This window comes from Anopheles arabiensis, chromosome 2 (genome assembly GCF_016920715.1).
Source record: "Anopheles arabiensis isolate DONGOLA chromosome 2, AaraD3, whole genome shotgun sequence".
In the NCBI taxonomy this organism is placed as follows: domain Eukaryota; kingdom Metazoa; phylum Arthropoda; class Insecta; order Diptera; family Culicidae; genus Anopheles; species Anopheles arabiensis.
In genome coordinates, this window is record NC_053517.1 from 85,868,636 (window position 1) to 85,885,732 (window position 17,097).

The following is a 17,097-nucleotide window of genomic DNA, read 5'->3' on the forward strand; positions in this document are numbered from 1 at the left end:
GTAATTTGATGGAGCTGGGGATTGGGGGTAGATAATTTAAATTGAAACGATGCTAAGTGGCTTGCATAAAAGCTGGTCCGTTTCAAATTCGGTGGATGAGTAATGTATCGTAAAAATTGCAACGGACAGATGGTTTTGATGAGGTTCTGTGTATCGTAGTAGGCTTTGAGAAAAAGCTTAAGATGGGAGGGGGAAGCTCATACAGTCAGGAAAGTGATTGGTTGTGTTGGCAACATTACTATTTTTGCGCAATCAGTAAGAAGCTTATACGTTTTACGTTTACGTCGTCAAGAATCTCATACATACGTACACCAATTGCGTGAAAGTTTACGTAATACGTCGTTGGAACGATTTAATGTTCTGGATCTGATTCACTCAGCTAGTATCTTTCATGAACTGTTGAAAGATAATATGAGTGAAAGTAGATAAAGACGAACTTAGTGGTAGTGGCTGGTATTACTAACAACTTTAGAATAAAAGTTGCTAAGGTTTATTTCAAGAATGCATTCTCATCGTCGATTAGATCACAAATCTTTATCTATGCGAATTCTAGTGTTCGTAATTTGACTATAACGGATTTGAAGGTTTACGGTCTTTAGTGCTAGTGATTTCGGGCGGATTTTCTACGTCCTTGTTATCAATCACATGATCTATTTTCCCTATGCTATCGATTCTGGATGTATGCAGAAATTGATGAAAATAGTGGTGACAAATTATGCTGTTCCTCACACGATGTAAGAAGCTTTTGAAAATCCCAATATCTTGCCACGACTTACCTGCCAATGTGTTCAAAGTGCCAATGTGCCAATAATAGGAAGAGAAACTTGTACAATAGGAATTGTAAAAGAAGTTCTTTGATGTTTGAATGATCAACGATTAATAGTTTGACTTGGTGCAAATGTGAGCTGCTGTTGCGTATTTGAGCAATTTAGTATAGTGAAATTCTAAGCTATACTTGCGTTAGCCTGAAGTAACCTCAAAAGCTTGTGCGAGATTTCATTGAGGTCTTAGTTTCAGAATTCTAAAATTTATGTCATTAATAGCTTCTTAAGTGTCATTACTTCACGTCTTCTATAAGTATCATTAATAACTTCTTTTAAATTCAAAAATTGCTTAGAATTTCTTTGGTAAAGCGAAAAAACTGGAGAATATTGAATATTATCAACACTCTGTGCTACTCTAGTACTACTACTCTACTATTTATTTCAGTATGTACAATACAGAGAGATAATATGTTTTTAATTCGTAAAAAATATAGAGCATTATAGAAATTTAAAGTTTCAAACAGTTTATATGCTAGTATAATCTAGATCTGGAATGAGACCTGCACGTATCTCATAACGCTACATTTAATAAAAGTATAAGGATATAAGGTTATGCATCTTTTTGAACTGTACCATAACTCATTTATCGATAAATCGATTTGAAAAGAGTTACAACTGTTGATCCTATATGGCTAGTTTTAAAGGCATTTTCTTTGTCATTCTCCTTTTTGTTAACCGGTATTGGTCTCTGATTCTGAATACGATCTAGAATGATCTCTTTTGTGTTGAAACGTTATTATTTGAATTCATTTGTTAAAATTGGATTGACCAGAATAGATTCCTGATTTGTTATTCTGGTATTTAAATCAAGCTTACTGGTGAACTCTTTTCATTTCTATTTAGAAGTAAATGATCGTGTCATCAATCAAATCGTCTAAACATACTACAGTAATTAATAAAGGTTTCCAACTTAAGCATTTCTTATCTATTTATACAGACACTGTTATCCCTATAATTCCTACATCCAATTTAATCGATACGAAAAGTTAAAATCACCCCTCACAGCAAAGATACCTTCTTTCAATTCACCGCAGTCTAGGCTAGTCGCTGGCAAAATTTATATGCACATCCAAATTAGCCCTACGAGAGCACTTTGCACTTGTGAACAGCGGGCCCAAAACTTTCGCTTCCGTACAGCTTTGGACGTAGTATTACCATACCCACGCTTACTTAAGTACTGCGGTTGTGGCTAGCAGTGAGCTCAGACTGCAGGAACACCGCCGTGTGAAGACGGATTGAGCAACGGGAAAAGTGACCGAAAAAAGAGAACATTCTCTATTCTTCGTTTACGTGGGTAAACTTTTCCCGTGAAGCAAACTGGAGCATGATGGTGGTGGTGGTGGTGGTGGTCGTCCTCGCATTTCCCGCCAGTGGGAATAAGCTCTGCGTTGTCTGCGTGATGACATTTTTGCCGCCCGGTACTTTGTCGGTGCCAGGCGACAGCGACAATGACAGCGAGCATAATGACCGTGGCGTTCAAAGTTAGGCTGGCCGCTTCCGGTTGAGACGGTATCGAAGGTTTTACGATGGTGGTAGCAAAAAAAGGAAGAAAGGCACACGCAGTCTGCAAGCTGGGGCACACCTGGCCAGGGCAGTGAGCTAGCCGGTTTTATGGCGCATTTTTCAAGCGAAGCGCAGGACAAATTTTAGCTTTAAACAAAAGCGAAACAAACGGCACGAACGCTGAAGAGAGAATGAAAGAGGTATGAGAGGTCTGTCCGTCCGTCCATGCGGTACACACTGCGGGGTGGCGCAAACTTTAGTGCTCTTAATTTGAATAAATTTAATTTTCATGATTACAAGCCGAAAGTGATGCGGCGCGAGAGGCCGGCACAAGGGAAGACAAGCAGGTCGGTGATGGTAGACCAGGCACGAAACGTGGTGTGGCTGATTTTGATCCTGTCCGTGACTCGGCCACCGAACGTGACCGGGTGCCTCCGCTGGGTCACATCGAGTCCCATTTACACCTTCTCTTCGTGTGTTTCGTGATGCTTTTTTTTTGACGAACAACCGAACGAACAGCCTTTGTGGCGTAAAAGGCTTTACGGCAAAGGGCTTCCTGGGCACGTGGACGGTTTTGGGCAAATTGGTCCTTAAATCGTGTACTTGGCCGGCTGCCAGCGGTGTATGTACCGTGCTACTGTATGGGTGTGTGTGTGTGCGCAGCACGGATACAGCGCCGGATCTGGTGATTGAAATAAACGGTTCGTGGCGATGGCTTTACAAGACTGGGCAGACTGTCGGGTGTCCGGCCAGTCAGTGGGCACCCACACTGCTCGAGCGTGAGTGATCTGGGATTAAAGCAGGTGAATAAAAACGGACCTCCGCCAAAAAAAAAAAAAAAAAAAAAAAACAATACCCCAACGAAGTACGGCGCTTGATGTGTATAGATCATGATGTTTTTTTTCTTCTCCTTCTGCTGTTGGGTTATTCGCGCAAGTTTTTGCTTTGATGACGTCCGCCACAAAGGAAGATTAGAAATTATGAAAAAGTTAGGCGTGCGAAAAAGTAAAAATGTCAATAAACTAATAGCGGGATTACCGAGGTTGATCTACCCTCGACATACGCACATACCGACTCGCTGACGCTTCCGCCGGCTGACCTGTTCAAAGGGGATCAGGTTGAAAATTAGCATTTTTTGTTGGTTTGCTGCAAAGAAAATTGTTCATAAAAGGAGAATACACAAAACATCCCGTCTTAAGGTAGTATCTTTTAGGGGGCCCTTTTTTGTGGGTCGTCGCTTTGTGATGTAGCTATTTGTCATCATTATTCATCGTGAGTGTGCTGTTGGCTGACGGTAAGATGGATGAAAACAGTAAATGAAGGTGATTTTGATGCTTTTTGTTGCTGTTTGATAATTCCTAATGGCTTAAAATGTGCAAGTACATTGTGTTGTTTAGCAAGTAATGTTTTTGTTAGTGAATTTGGAGTTAGAGCTATATTAAGTTTTTGAATAAAATTTGTATACCAGCAATGAAACCTGACTCATTGTGGTGTTTTCAGCCCATACTATTGATTTTTACCTTTTTTCCTAGTCATGTTCCAATGATAGAAGTTTTTCAACAGCACTGCTGCCAGAAACATATGAAATGTTGAAAAATATCTCGCACACCGTGAATAAAGCTGTTTACATTGGAAACTTACATGAAAAACAGTGTAATATGATAAACTAACCCCACGGCAACACCGAGTGAAATGCATAGGAAAATGAACCAGTGAAAAGTGGCTAGTACAGTGGTTTTCAACCGTTCAATTGGATCAAAATATCACTAAATACCATGGATTGCCACGTTCTCCTCCGCTCAGAAACTTGTAAGGGGGAATGCAATCCCACATGCACCCTACATAGGGGAAAAGCTGCAAAAAGGTTGAAAAACACTGCTCTAGTAGATCCTAGTGTCCCTATAAATAAATATATGTTGTTTATCATTTCACCAGATATTGAGCCAGATAAAATTTATCAGCCATGTTGATTTAGGCTATTTTACCGCGCTTTACGTAGTTACATTTCTTGGTATGTATAAACGCATGGTAGGATACGAAGAGACAAATGCACTCATACTCGGCTGTCGCCAACATAACTACGTTCGCCAACATTCAGGATCGGATGGCAGGACCTTTAAAATTTCTCTAAAACTAGAAAATTGACGAACATTTATGACGATTATTGACAATATTTCGATGCTGTTCTAAATATGAATCATAACTCGAGCTCGAAAATGTATGAAATATCGTTAAGTTTCCCGATTTTTGCAATGTTTTGAGTCACTTACTTACTTACTTACTTACTTACTTACTTACTTAGTAAGAGTTATTTGCTTACTTACTTACTTGACCTGGCTCAGGAGTGCTCGAAACCTCTCACGGTCTCGCGCCTTCGTCTGTTTTGAGTTAAATTATAGCAAATTCTCGTTCATTTCTCAAATCTAGATCAATTGAATCAATGTTAGTTAGTAAATATTGTATGCAAAACAAGCCATACGTGTCCAAATTTCGAAATAATATAACCTTCATTTCTACAACACATATCTAGCACTCATCGAGAGTTACAAATTGAAGAAATGAAAGCATGAATCCTTTTCATAAAACAGATAACGCAAGCAAAAACACAAATTATCTTTTGCGTTTTTTTAACTCAAGATGATAGTAGCGCAAGAATGAAAACGTAATCTGCTAAACGTCGGAGTAGAATACAAGCCATTTCCTTCGAAACAATCAGACCTGAGAAACAACAGAAACAATTTGCTGGCTGTGTAAACTCGATTAACGCGTAGCTTCTTGGTTTGGTGCACCAGTGCCACGCTCTTTCGTTATCGTGTGCAAGTCAACAAATGTAGCTGAATGTTTCTATTTGTATCCAAGTTCTTGTGTTAACCTTCATCGTATCTTTCCCCTTATGATACATTAATTTAATTTAATTTACAATTTATTTTTGACTACAAGATGTGCTGTTGTACAAGTAAGACGGAGCTGCTTGCTGTACAGACCAGGGCAAAAACACACGAGCGCATTTTTTTGTCATACCGATGCTTATTGTTTCGCACAAGACTGGTGGGACAGACTGGTTCAGTGCACCCGTAAAGTTCCCCAAGGGGTTCTTTAATTGAGTTTCCGTTAATTATCCAAATTTGGTTAATCATTCTCGACAGGGCGTGGGCATGGGGTGTGTTTTTAAAATTGATAGACAAACCGGTAGTAGCAGCAACAGAAACGACAGCACAAAAAAAGGAGAAGTAATTCACTTAGATCGAGATGTGAAAGCTCGAGAGTAACAACAAAAAAGAGGAACGGAAATAACTTGGAACCTAAACTGGAAAAATGACACAAAGAGCAATGGGTGTTTTTGTGTGTGTGTGTTTTGTGTGTGTGTGTGTGTTTGTAGATGTCTCACCGTTGAAATGGGTTTGCCTGCCGCGTCCTAAAGTACCCGTACTGGCAAACTGTAGCCGTCATAATTGCGGCGCTGTCGTTGATGTAGGTTCGAAAGATTTACAGCGCGTTCGAAACAAAGGGAATGAATCACCCGTGCTTGGGTGCTTTTAGGTTTGATTTTGGAAATGACCATGTCATTATTACCGCTTGGTATGCCTGGGAGTTTTCACATCTATGATTAATGTAGTTTGCTGGCAGCAATGGGCGGATGTAGGCGCATAAATTGTGATATCGTGAAATTTCGTTTTTGTTCGGTTTGGTTTTTGTTGTTGAATTAATTAATTTATTTTATTACAATTATCATCTAAAAACAAGTTATGAGGAGACCTCCTAAAGCTTAGCATATAAGAAGAAACTTTCCAGTACTATACTGTATGCGACACTGCTCCTGGTCCAGCGTGTTGTTTCAATTGAGATAAATCTTTGGCAAAACGGCATCCACTTAAGCCCACGTAGCTTGTCACTCTTTGGTTCGGTAAACCAGCCGGCCGAATTGGTTGATGAAATGATACAAACAATGGCTGTGTGTTGTACGAACACGGAGAGTGTGTTTTCCTTCGCTGGAGACTAGAGCAAGGACCACAGTGGACGAGCATGAGAAGCATATGCAAACAAGCCGGTGTGTTAACCGTACGCTTGATGAAATGAGCGTCTGCTACCAATGATGGGGCGAACGTGAGGGGGCACTCTGCTTGCTGCTCGGATGTCACCTCTGTCCGTGCTGTTTGTCGCCGTTCGTCGTTCTGCGCTCTGCTCTGTAAGCAGATTATCATTACATAATTTCGCCTTGATCGGTACCGGGCTATGGCGATGGTATCAGTATATCTTCTTGAAGCACTGATCCTTCAGCATCCAAGTGAAGGGCACAACGCACAAAACTCGAAAGCGCTTGCCAGCGCGCCAGAGCGTGGGAATGATTTTGTGAGTAATTGTTGCTCGGCAAACATGATTCTAATTTACTGAAACGATCCATGCGACAGAGAGATGGGGCGGTCGAGCCAGGAGAGCTGGCTGGTGCGAAGTGTTAGAGTGTAAATGTGCCAACAAAATCACACGCCGAAAAGCCAAACCGAACGAAGCGACAGCCAAAGCACTTCCCAGAGTCAAGCCGGTGTGGACGGCTGTGGTGTGCTCGCGTTTTTGCAACCCAACCGTACCCGGCATGCTTCCGCCCAGCGTACGAATCCTGTTTCGCTTGACAAGTGCTTGAGACCGGAGGATCAGAGACACAAATCCGGTGTTGGCTTTGTAGAGAGCCCGAGCGGCTGCTGCTGCTGCTGCTGCTGCGTACAGAACGGAATGGAACTGCAGTGTATTGGTTCGTGCTTCGAAATCGCCGTTTCATCGCTGTGTGATTCCCCTTCTCAGTCCTTTCGCCACTGCTGCCACACTCCGCACGGGGTCCGTACTGGGTTTGGACATTCCAAATGGCATATAATTAAGTAGAGTAAGCACCGAGCTCTAGTTTGGTAGAGCATTTTCATTACATTTAGCTTAATTGAATGGCTTTCGAAGTCATCCCGGGCGTAAAGGTAAGCTGTGGCCGGGGTGCGGTGGTGTCACACTTTCGCTCGTGCTTTCTGTATCTGTGCGGTCACAAGAGTTCAAGAGGCGGTCCCCGTTGGGATAGGGTAAAGGGTAGGGTGATTGGGAATTGTCATTCGACTGCGTAAGACAGGGGTGGGTCAGAGCCAGATAAATGGAAGGGCCATACCTCGTGTTGCGTGCAACATTTCACTGTTGCTGTCTGAGAGAGAGAGAGAGAGAGAGAGATAGAGAGAAAGCTTTGGTCCTTTGGTTGTTTTTGCAAACAGTTGTGTCGCATACCGGTGGCGTGTTTTGGTACGATTGAGGGTCAGTGGTAAGTACAACGCAAATTCTGTATTGGTAATACAACGATTTAATGGCAATTTTCTAAAGAAGTTTGGAAGGACTATACTCATTTTGAAAATAGTCGTATGAAGTAACACGCATTACATTTCTGAAATTTCCATTTCTGAAATTTTTCAATTTACTGCTATCGAGATTGGATCGTTGACCAGTATGCTATCGGAATCGGTTGCTGGATCAGAGCAGATATTGTATCGGTCTCAAAAATGGATTTTCGACAGAAACCGGTTTATGTACCGGTCTTGGGCCATCATAAATAAATAATAATTGAGAGATTCAGGATCGCTTTATGAGACTTCAGGAAATCAGTTCAGGAAATTGTACTGCTTCAGGATCAGTTCCAACATAGAAATGGACTTAGCATAAGTTCCAAGACTGATGTAGGGTTGAGTTCAGTTCCAGGATCATTATGGGTACATGATCAGTTCCTAGACTGGCATGGGTTTAGGATCTGTTTCTTGACAACAGAGCTTTGGATCAGTTCAGGAGCGGTATGGGTTTGTAATCAGTTGCTGAACCAGTATTAACTCAAGATCATTTTCAAGCTTGCTATGGGTTCAGGATTAGTGCTAAGACCAACAAAAAAATAAAAGAAAATCTATGGCTGATATGCTTCAATGAGTAGTTACGGGTTAAGGTAACAAGGATTCGGGAATATATTATAGATAGAGAGCAGAAACTGGATGTGGTTGAAGAATCGTTTCTTTTGAAGAAGGTGAGTCTATTACACCATAAGTCTAAGCTTTAGATTGAGAGGAGTCACCCGGAGTATCTATTCAAAACTCATACAGTAAAATATATGTAAGTTGTTGTTTTTTTAAGATGCATTGATTTTTATATATGTTTTTTTAAACAGTTTCGTTACATTCTTTCATATAGTATCAGTCTCCCTAAGATAATTGTCTCCCTCAGGTGCGGCTTCAAGAAAATGCTGGGGCTGAATGACTAATAGTAAAAAGTTTCATCCGGTCTCGTTGTACAGTCGTCAACTCGTACGACTTAACAACATGCCCGTCATGGGTTCAATCCCCAAAAAGATCGCGCCGCCATACGTAGGACTGACTATCCTGCTGTGGGGGGGAATCAATTAGTCACTAAAAGCCAAAGCCCAGAAGTGGGTACAGGCAGGCCTTGACCGACATCGGTTGTTGAGCCAAAGAAGAAGAAGAAGAAGAAGAAAAAGTTTCATAGATATGGGATCTCCAAAACGAACAATGTTCTCAATTTTTTCCGTTCATGATGAAGATATTGTGAGCATATTTTTTTCCAGTTACTCCCAAACTACGCCATTGATCTTAAATTTGGATCCAGATGTTGATATGGTTCTGGTTGATATGGTTCTAAGGGTTGTCAATTGATATGGGTTCTGTTTTCAGATACTACTTGCAAACCCTTTCGAATCAAACGTTCATACTTTAACCATTATCTGTCCTTAAAAGCATTTTAAAGGATGTTATTCGTGTAATTTAAAATGATTTATTTTGAGAAATATGGAAAATTGAAATTTATTGCAGTAGAATATAGCTCTGCAGACCATTGAGTACATCGATTGGTGGCTTGTTTCACACTGTTGCATCAAGTGTATCCCGAAAAAAAGAACATTTCCAATTCACTCCCCGAAAAGATGAAACCGTTTAACACCTAAATTTCCAATCTGCAATATTTATGAGACGGGCAAGATAAACAGTAAAACCCCGTTTAAAACACATTGAAACATTTTAAGATGTTTACCGTGGTGTTGCGGTAATGGTGGTAAAGGCGAACAGCGCCGTACCAAAAAAAGCACCAAGCTTTCTCCCATTACACAGGAAGAAAGAGAGTGAGAAAGAGGGAAGAAGTAGGGTTTACTCGCAAGTAAGAAGGGCACTGTGCAGACGACGCAACGCGAAGCATGCCATAAAAACCCTACCACCAATCCGTCCATGAAATATAGAATCCCATCAAGTGGATTAGCAGGATCCGTACCAAGTCCCTTCCGTTTTCGTTTTCTTTTGCTTCATAATATCGTTTAAACGGAAGCGTGCAGGTTCGGTATACATACACATGTGTGTGTGTGTGTGTGTGTGTGTGTGTGTGTTTTGGGTGAGAATTTCCCGGTAGTGGCAAGTGGCAGTGATGGGAGGGCATAACTAGGAAAGGTAAGTGTATTTCATGAGACCACCATTGTGAGAGTGTATTTATGGCGTATGAGATCAAAACAAATAAACTCCCTGCAGGTGGCCGTAGTACTGGTGGTAGAGGTAGGGATGCTGGTTTATGCTGACTTCTAAATTTGATGCCTTTTTGGCCGTGTGCTCTCGGTGGTTGGCGGTTGTGGGCAGTGTGGAGTATGATTTGAACGCATATTGTGGCCTTTTCTTGACACATTTGCGTGTGTGCTACTGTTGTTCTCGAATCGAAATATACTTCTTTTCACTTTCCCCAACACATCATATTCGAGGATGGAGGTATTATTTTTATGGAGTTTTTTTTGTTGGTTAACATAGCCATTCAGCAAACGTATCAAAATGATGACTTTGAGAAAAAGAGGCCTTTAGGACACCGTTGTGGCGAATAAAATAAAGCATAGAAAAGCTATATATGTGACGCAAAGCAAAACATAAAGCGGTTATCTAAAATCAATTATCTTCATTGGAAAAAAACTGATACGTTTGCAAAATGTTCTCGCAATTGTTGAAGACGACAATAATTGAATAGAAAAGTGCGTAGAAAGAACATCAGGACTGGTTTTTAGAATGATGTGTCCAATCGACTGGAAGATGTAAAGATAAGGCGCATGACTATTGAGAAGGAAGAGATTGTCATGCACAAATGTTTGAGAATAATCAACTGAACTTTTTATGGTATGAGCTTAGTATATTTGCTGGTGTTGGAGATAAGCGATTGAAACCGTTCAAGATGCACTCCAGTACCACCGCAGTCATGGTGTGACGTATGCAGGTACTGGAGATGACTTGAACTGCTCTAAATCTAGAGCCCAAGTGACCCACATTCATGGATGGAATCGTCGCAAGAGCACCGTCGGCAGTTTAGCTAATCGGTCGTGCAAACACGCCGAGACACCTTCCCCGTGAGGGAGGGAATGTGTGTTTTCACTCTCCGTTCGGACGCGTGAAAAAAGAAAGTCCATCAATCATGCGTTTCGCCGTACTCGATTCATATTCTAAACCGTTGCTCTTGGCGGATGTGGGGAAGAAAACGGAACGATTGGTGCGATCTTAACGTCTTCATATTGCTTCGTAGATAAAAAGAACTCGTATAGGTAACTCGTACGACTTCTCTCTTGCCCTGCGATAACTGACCTGAACGTAAACGTTTCACACGCACACGGGAGTGGAAATTAGCGCCTTCGTTCGTTTCCGGAGCGGAACGAGTCGGAAGCTCCAAGACACTGCGCACCGAACGGCAACATTGTGTGGCCACCAGTCTTGTGATCGTTCTCGGATTGGATTGGTGGGACCGTGCTTGGATTGGAGCCAACTGTAGGCGCTTGTCGCATTGCAAGGCAACGGCCCTCTGAGTCTTACAGCCAGCGTTTGTGTGTGTATTTAATTATTTACGCTTACGCCAGTGCAAGGATGAACCTGTGGTTGGTGGTTTTCTGTCTCAGTGTCCTGCACGTAAGCAGAAGCTGTTGCGCCGTACAGCAACGGTCAAATGTAACGGACGTGATTGGGAGCAACGAGCTGGATGTGGTGCAGGCGGGAGCGCAACGCAGTGGAAGATGTGAGTTGAGTGAAGGATGGTGATGGTGGTCCGATGGAGTGGAAAATGGCACAAATCGGTGCAAAAATCTGTGGCGCCCGAAAAGAAGAAATTTGGCAAGGGAATATAGTGTGCTACTTTTTAATTTCTCGATTAGGTGTGATATTTTGCTGTGTCGTGACTGTGGTGCTGAATGATAGTAATAAGGTTGAACTGAACATAACAATTCAAAGAAAGCCTGTTCTATGGAGCTTTTAAAAATAATATAAAAAAACACGTCAACTCTAGACAAACGGGGCACGTGGACTTTGAATGATGGAAATAAATTATTACTGCATTAAAAATGCATTTCAATCAACAACCAATGTGCAATATCTCAGAATAGATAATGAGTTCAATATTGATTTGTGCGTTGAAACTCATATTTGACACACTTTCAATGAATCGTAACAATATTTTACCATCAAAGTAGTCAACTTTTTTGATCTAAAACCCTGGGTACGATTGGTTGATAACACTGTCATGCTGTGGTTCGACTTGATTCGTGAAAATGGCTTTGATGTGTATGAATTGATGAATTTATTTGTACAGAACAAGTGGTTGTGACGTGAGTACAGGAATTTCAAGTTACAGCATTTTCAATTCATTTGATTTTCCCGATAAAGCTTGCGTGCTGTGCATCAGAAATGTTAATATGCATCTCTTGGAAACAGCATGCAATGATATGAACATGGCATACGAATTCAAAAGAGGATTTATAGGACAAAATTCAAATCAAATAAAACGCACAGTATAACAAAGGTTATTTCATATTTTTAAACTTCTCTTCATAATTTCGCATTGTTAAATAGTATTCGTGTCGTGCGACCTTTTACATGTTAATTATGTTACTTAAGACTAAGCGTGACAAATGAATGACCGAAATGTGACTATGCTAATGTAAATGAATTCGCTTCAAGTGGGCCACTTGCGGTCCGTTGAATTTTAATTAATAAATAACAAATAACAAATAACTAGACTTTATTATGTTTGATGTCGCATGTCGCTGTCACGATAAGGGGAAAGTTGTAATAGACCACAGAACGGTTCTAACGTAAACGTTTTTTGAGTTATTAGTATTTTAGTTCCAATGTTTTTCATCATCCTGCGTGAGAGCGAGGTCCATTCCATTCCATTGATATAACCCACAAGTTCAGCATAAAGTCCGGCGGGACGCGGTTGTTTTACGGTGCCGGCAGATAAGAGTTGAAATATTTCACGTTTAGAATGAACAGGAGCCTCCGATAGCTGCCGTACAGAGCTATTTCACATACAATGTTTTACTCGTTCCAAACATCGACTCCAATTCTTCGTTTTGATGGGGTTTTTTGGGTTTGTTTATTTGTTCTTTTTTCGGGTGCAGTTTTTCCCTTCTACACGATTGGCCGTATTGCGAACGTACCGTGCACGTCACCCTCGGGCCTATCCGGAACCTGTCTGATTGCGGGCGAGTGCAAGGACAACGGTGGCCTAGCGTCCGGTTCGTGCAGTTCCCGCACGAATCAGGCCGTCTGCTGTGTGTGTGAGTATTGCAGTGGTCGGAAGCAGCAAGGCTTGTGATTTTTTTACCCTTCATGTACCATCATTTTGGCAGATACGAAATCCTGCGGGGGCTCTACGAATCTCAATAGTACATACTTTACAAACTCGGGCTTCCCGGGCCCGTACAATGGTGGTGGAACGTAAGTTCAATAGCTTCTGAGACGCCCTGGATATGTATGTTACTCAAGAGAGAACTGTTCGTTTTTTTTCGCCTTTCAGCTGCACGTTTACGGTCAACCCTTCTAGCGGTATTTGTCAACTTCGTATCGACTTCCGTTCGCTAACGCTTTCCCAGCCGACGGGCGATGGTTCGTGCACGACTGATCGACTGACGATCGTGGGTGGCAGCCCGGCCGTAGTGCCAATCTGTGGTGAAAACACGGGCCAACATCTGTACCTCAATTTTGCCGGCAGCAGCCCTATCTCGCTCCGCATTGCCACCAACGGTGACGTGTCGTTCAATCGGCTGTGGAACATCGAGCTGTCACAGATTGCGTGTGCCAGTGCGGAACGGGCACCGAATGGGTGTTTGCAGTACTACACCGATGAGACGGGTGAGATCAGCAGTCTGAACTATGGGCTGGGTGAGAATCCGGCCCTCAACACGATCGGTGCACGGGGCAGCCGGCAGTTGGCGAACACAAACTATGGGATCTGCATACGACCCGCCGCGGCAAAGTGCTCTGTTAGCTATTCTCTGGTAAGGATACTTGGGGACTGGAAGTTGCTGTCTAAAATAGGTGCTTTACCATCTTTATGACTATCTTTTGTTTAAAGCCTCCAAACGATCGATACGCCTTTACGCTATCCGACAACGCGATCGTGATCGATCCAACTCTGCTCGGTTCGGCCATGCTGAGTGCGACCGGGGCGGCCTGTACGACGGATTTCATCATTATTCCGAACCCTACCGGCCTGACCGCGGATCGGTTCTGTGGTCTTGGATTTCCGGGCGTCACGTGTAAGTATGGGACAGGGTGGCGGGATGGTACGATCGAAGCCGAAATGTTAACCGTTTCAGTACCGTCCACTCCAACAGCAAGCGCCCGGCCGTTCGTCGTGTACACGGTAACCAATGGGAATGAGACGCCGGACGTAGCTAACCGAGGATTCCGATTACTGTACTCCCAGAATGCTTGTAGTGCGGCGTAAGGCTGTTTAAATTGAGATACGTTTTTAATACGGTTCAAGTTGAAGGATTCAAGGTGCGCGAGCGATGCCGGTTGAAGGACTGATGGAAGCTGTTATGGAATGTGTTGATAGATGATAATTACTAAGTGCTTCTAAGATTTCTATAACTGATATGTAACAAAACCGATGTTTATGTTAAGATGGGAAAGGATTAAGAAATATATTGATCAATCTTTTGCCGAATAAAGAAAAGTTTATGAATGCAGATAAAATTGTGCTATCTAACCAGATGCCCACGACGGAGATGAAACAACTTTTTGGTTTTGTTATTTGTTGTGTATTGATCAAAATTTCACGGACCGCGAGTGACCCTATTTAAGCGAAATCGATTACATACATTACATATATACATCGTTTAATCTCATTTAATGACCGTCAAAAATTACATTTAACTCACAGCACATACAAATAAACGGATCAGAGGAGCCAAAGCAAGTGCAGCGTTTCTCCACGTCGAGTAGCGATCTAGTTGGGAGCGATCTCTGCGGTTCTTCGAAAGAAGCGCTGGCGAGTCGATCCGATTGTCAAAAAGTCCCGCAACAAACAGCCTCTGATCGTTGCAGTTCCGTTGTTCAGCGCACAGCGTCCTTCTAATACAATTACTTTATCATTAATAATTATTGAACTATAAAATGCCATAACTACGTATCATATGTATAAGATATATACAATTAGTGCTTAATGATTCATATTTTTTGTGGACAATCAATCCATTTATGAAATATAATGAAATTTGACTCTTTCCACCCAATTAACCATAAGTTTACCTTTGGAATGTATTGGGAGTACCAATAAGTTCATAGTGTTTTGATGTACTTGTTTATTAAATGTTTGTTTAACCAAGCAACTTCTTCAGTTTTCTGCTCTACTATTAATCAATTCACTGAAATTGGAAGTTATACGAAGACTATTTGGCAATGCTCTAAGCTTATTGGTTCTTCTAATGCATTAAGCGACGGTTAATTCAATTTCGTGCATTATCATCGCTCAAAGCTTCATCTATTTCAACAAATGTTTCTAGTTTGAAAAAGGATAATTATAGACAGCAGATCCAGTCCCGAAAACAGGAACCAATTACAGCAAACTCGCAGCTATCAGTGTCCACCAGTGCGTGTCATTCGAGATGGCGATGAGAGGCTGTAAATTGGTGTTTCATTACAGCGATTATAGCTCTACGCCCGTCAAACCGAAACCGAGTGGCATGGATCGATCGATTCACACCTCCCCAAAGTTCGGTGACGTTCTCGGGGAGTCGTACGTGTCAAAATGATGATTTGGAAATTGGGGCTAGATTAAACTGCCAGTCCATGGTACTATCATACCGTCGATACCTGCATTGGATGGCTGCTGTTGCCGAGCTCGGTGGCTGCTCCAAAAAGCTACCATGCACTGGCGTTCGTTTCGCTTGATGTTCAGCGATTGCAATTGCTACGAGAGGCGAATAGTAAGCCTGTGCCGGTCCTGTTGTGTTGCAATACAAATGTTTAGAGTGCATGGGTTTGCTGGTGTGGTTGGTATTAGTACCGATCGAGTGCATGTGGGTAATGGTAGTAGTGGGTTTGCAAAATTCAAACGATATTTATGAGCTCATTACTGTGGTTATTTATCCAGTCGTATTTGGTCAATTGGTCGCTCAATGGTGGTTACACTTTATAGATACTTGTTGTGATAATTATCCTTGCGTTGTGCCATCAATTAATTGCTTCAGCATTTTAAGGGATGGTTCAGTGTATCAAAACATACTATTGGTTTAGCTTCATTTACAAATCACTGAAAAACAAAGAGGTGAAATGCTTTTGTTAAGAAATGAATGTGACAAGTTCGAATAAGTTAATGTTTTGTGCTGGTATTTGTTTCTTTATGACGTTACTTTGTAAGTTGTTTTCAATAGGATTTAAAGGGATTTTTTTTTGTATTTGTGATGCGTTGTTTTTTATTGCAAAACAAATAACATTGATTCATATGTTATTTACATATGAAACAGAGTCGAGTAATAATTTTATTTAAATTACTGCAATAGAAAACATATCGATTGGACTGTTGCTGCTCTATGAAGTAAGCTAAAGCGTAGTGTTGTTGTCCATTGAAGAAATGAAAACAAAACTCACTAGTTCGAAAAATAATTGCATTCAACGGGGGATTAAGTGCATTTTTCTCATAACCCCTGAGCAACACAATACCCATCCATTGTCGTTGTGATTTATCGGATTTTAGTTTTGGGTAAAGTCAGTGAAGCGTAGTTGCATAATTTACGCCAACAAAGAGTAATGGATTTTTCACCGTACGCCCCCGTAGATGGGGATTATTTATTTTACCCTCCCATGGACTAGAGTCGGGGATAGAGCAATGGAATTATCATTTGGAAAGATGCTCGACATCCACGGATCGATGTACGTGCGGTGCAGTTCGTGTTGGGGCAAACCGCCCGTCGTCACGGTCGAGATAATCCATCAGAGATGATATTCATAGTTGTCAGCCGAAAAGTTTGTTAACCGTCCCTGTCAACGCTGGGCCGGGAGAACACAAGAGTGCAAGCCGCAGACCCCGCACCGCTTATCGATTATGTATGCAAGTTGATTTGTCGATAAATGTCTGCATGTTGTTGAAGCGCAATGCTACTGCTTCTGCACTGCACTGAAGGTTCCCGAGCAAAACCCCACGCTTGGTTTACGCTTGTCGTGGGATAACGAGTTTCGCTTAATGTGCAGCTTTGCCGCTTCTCGTGACGATGGTAGCCGCGTCGAGCACTGTTTGCTATCAGCACGGGCAGTAATGAAGGAGCGTCGCCGTAGTAGTAGTTGCTCTGCTATATTACGTTTGTTGAATGGCTCGGATGTTGATAACAAACTTCGTGCCAATCGCGACATAGCAGCAGCACACAGTACAGCCAGGCAGCAGTTGCAGGAGTGATGCTGCAGAGAAGGCACCGTTTGCTCGCCGTGGTTGTTGTGGTTACGCTCTGACCACACGCCAT

At 42.0% G+C, this 17,097-nt stretch overlaps 1 protein-coding gene across 1 annotated transcript; it reads left to right on the forward strand.

Annotated features, from left to right (window-relative positions):
- Positions 1 to 11,109: 11,109 nt before the first annotated feature.
- LOC120895806 lies at positions 11,110 to 14,210 on the forward strand. Its single transcript, XM_040299459.1, has 6 exons — positions 11,110 to 11,372; positions 12,754 to 12,912; positions 12,985 to 13,072; positions 13,152 to 13,632; positions 13,710 to 13,893; positions 13,972 to 14,210. Exons 1-6 carry the CDS (start codon positions 11,225 to 11,227, stop codon positions 14,082 to 14,084), a joined length of 1,173 nt encoding a protein of 390 aa, XP_040155393.1. The 5' UTR covers positions 11,110 to 11,224; the 3' UTR covers positions 14,085 to 14,210.
- Positions 14,211 to 17,097: the final 2,887 nt, after the last annotated feature.

Excerpts from the sequence above, each read along its gene's own strand:
- LOC120895806 (XM_040299459.1), top strand. The coding sequence starts at position 11,225 with ATGAACCTGTGGTTGGTGGTTTTCTGTCTCAGTGTCCTGCACGTAAGC. Across the intron at positions 13,633-13,709 it reads GCTCTGTTAGCTATTCTCTG|CCTCCAAACGATCGATACGC; the intron begins GTAAGGATACTT and ends TTTTGTTTAAAG. Across the intron at positions 13,894-13,971 it reads TGGATTTCCGGGCGTCACGT|CAAGCGCCCGGCCGTTCGTC; the intron begins GTAAGTATGGGA and ends CCACTCCAACAG.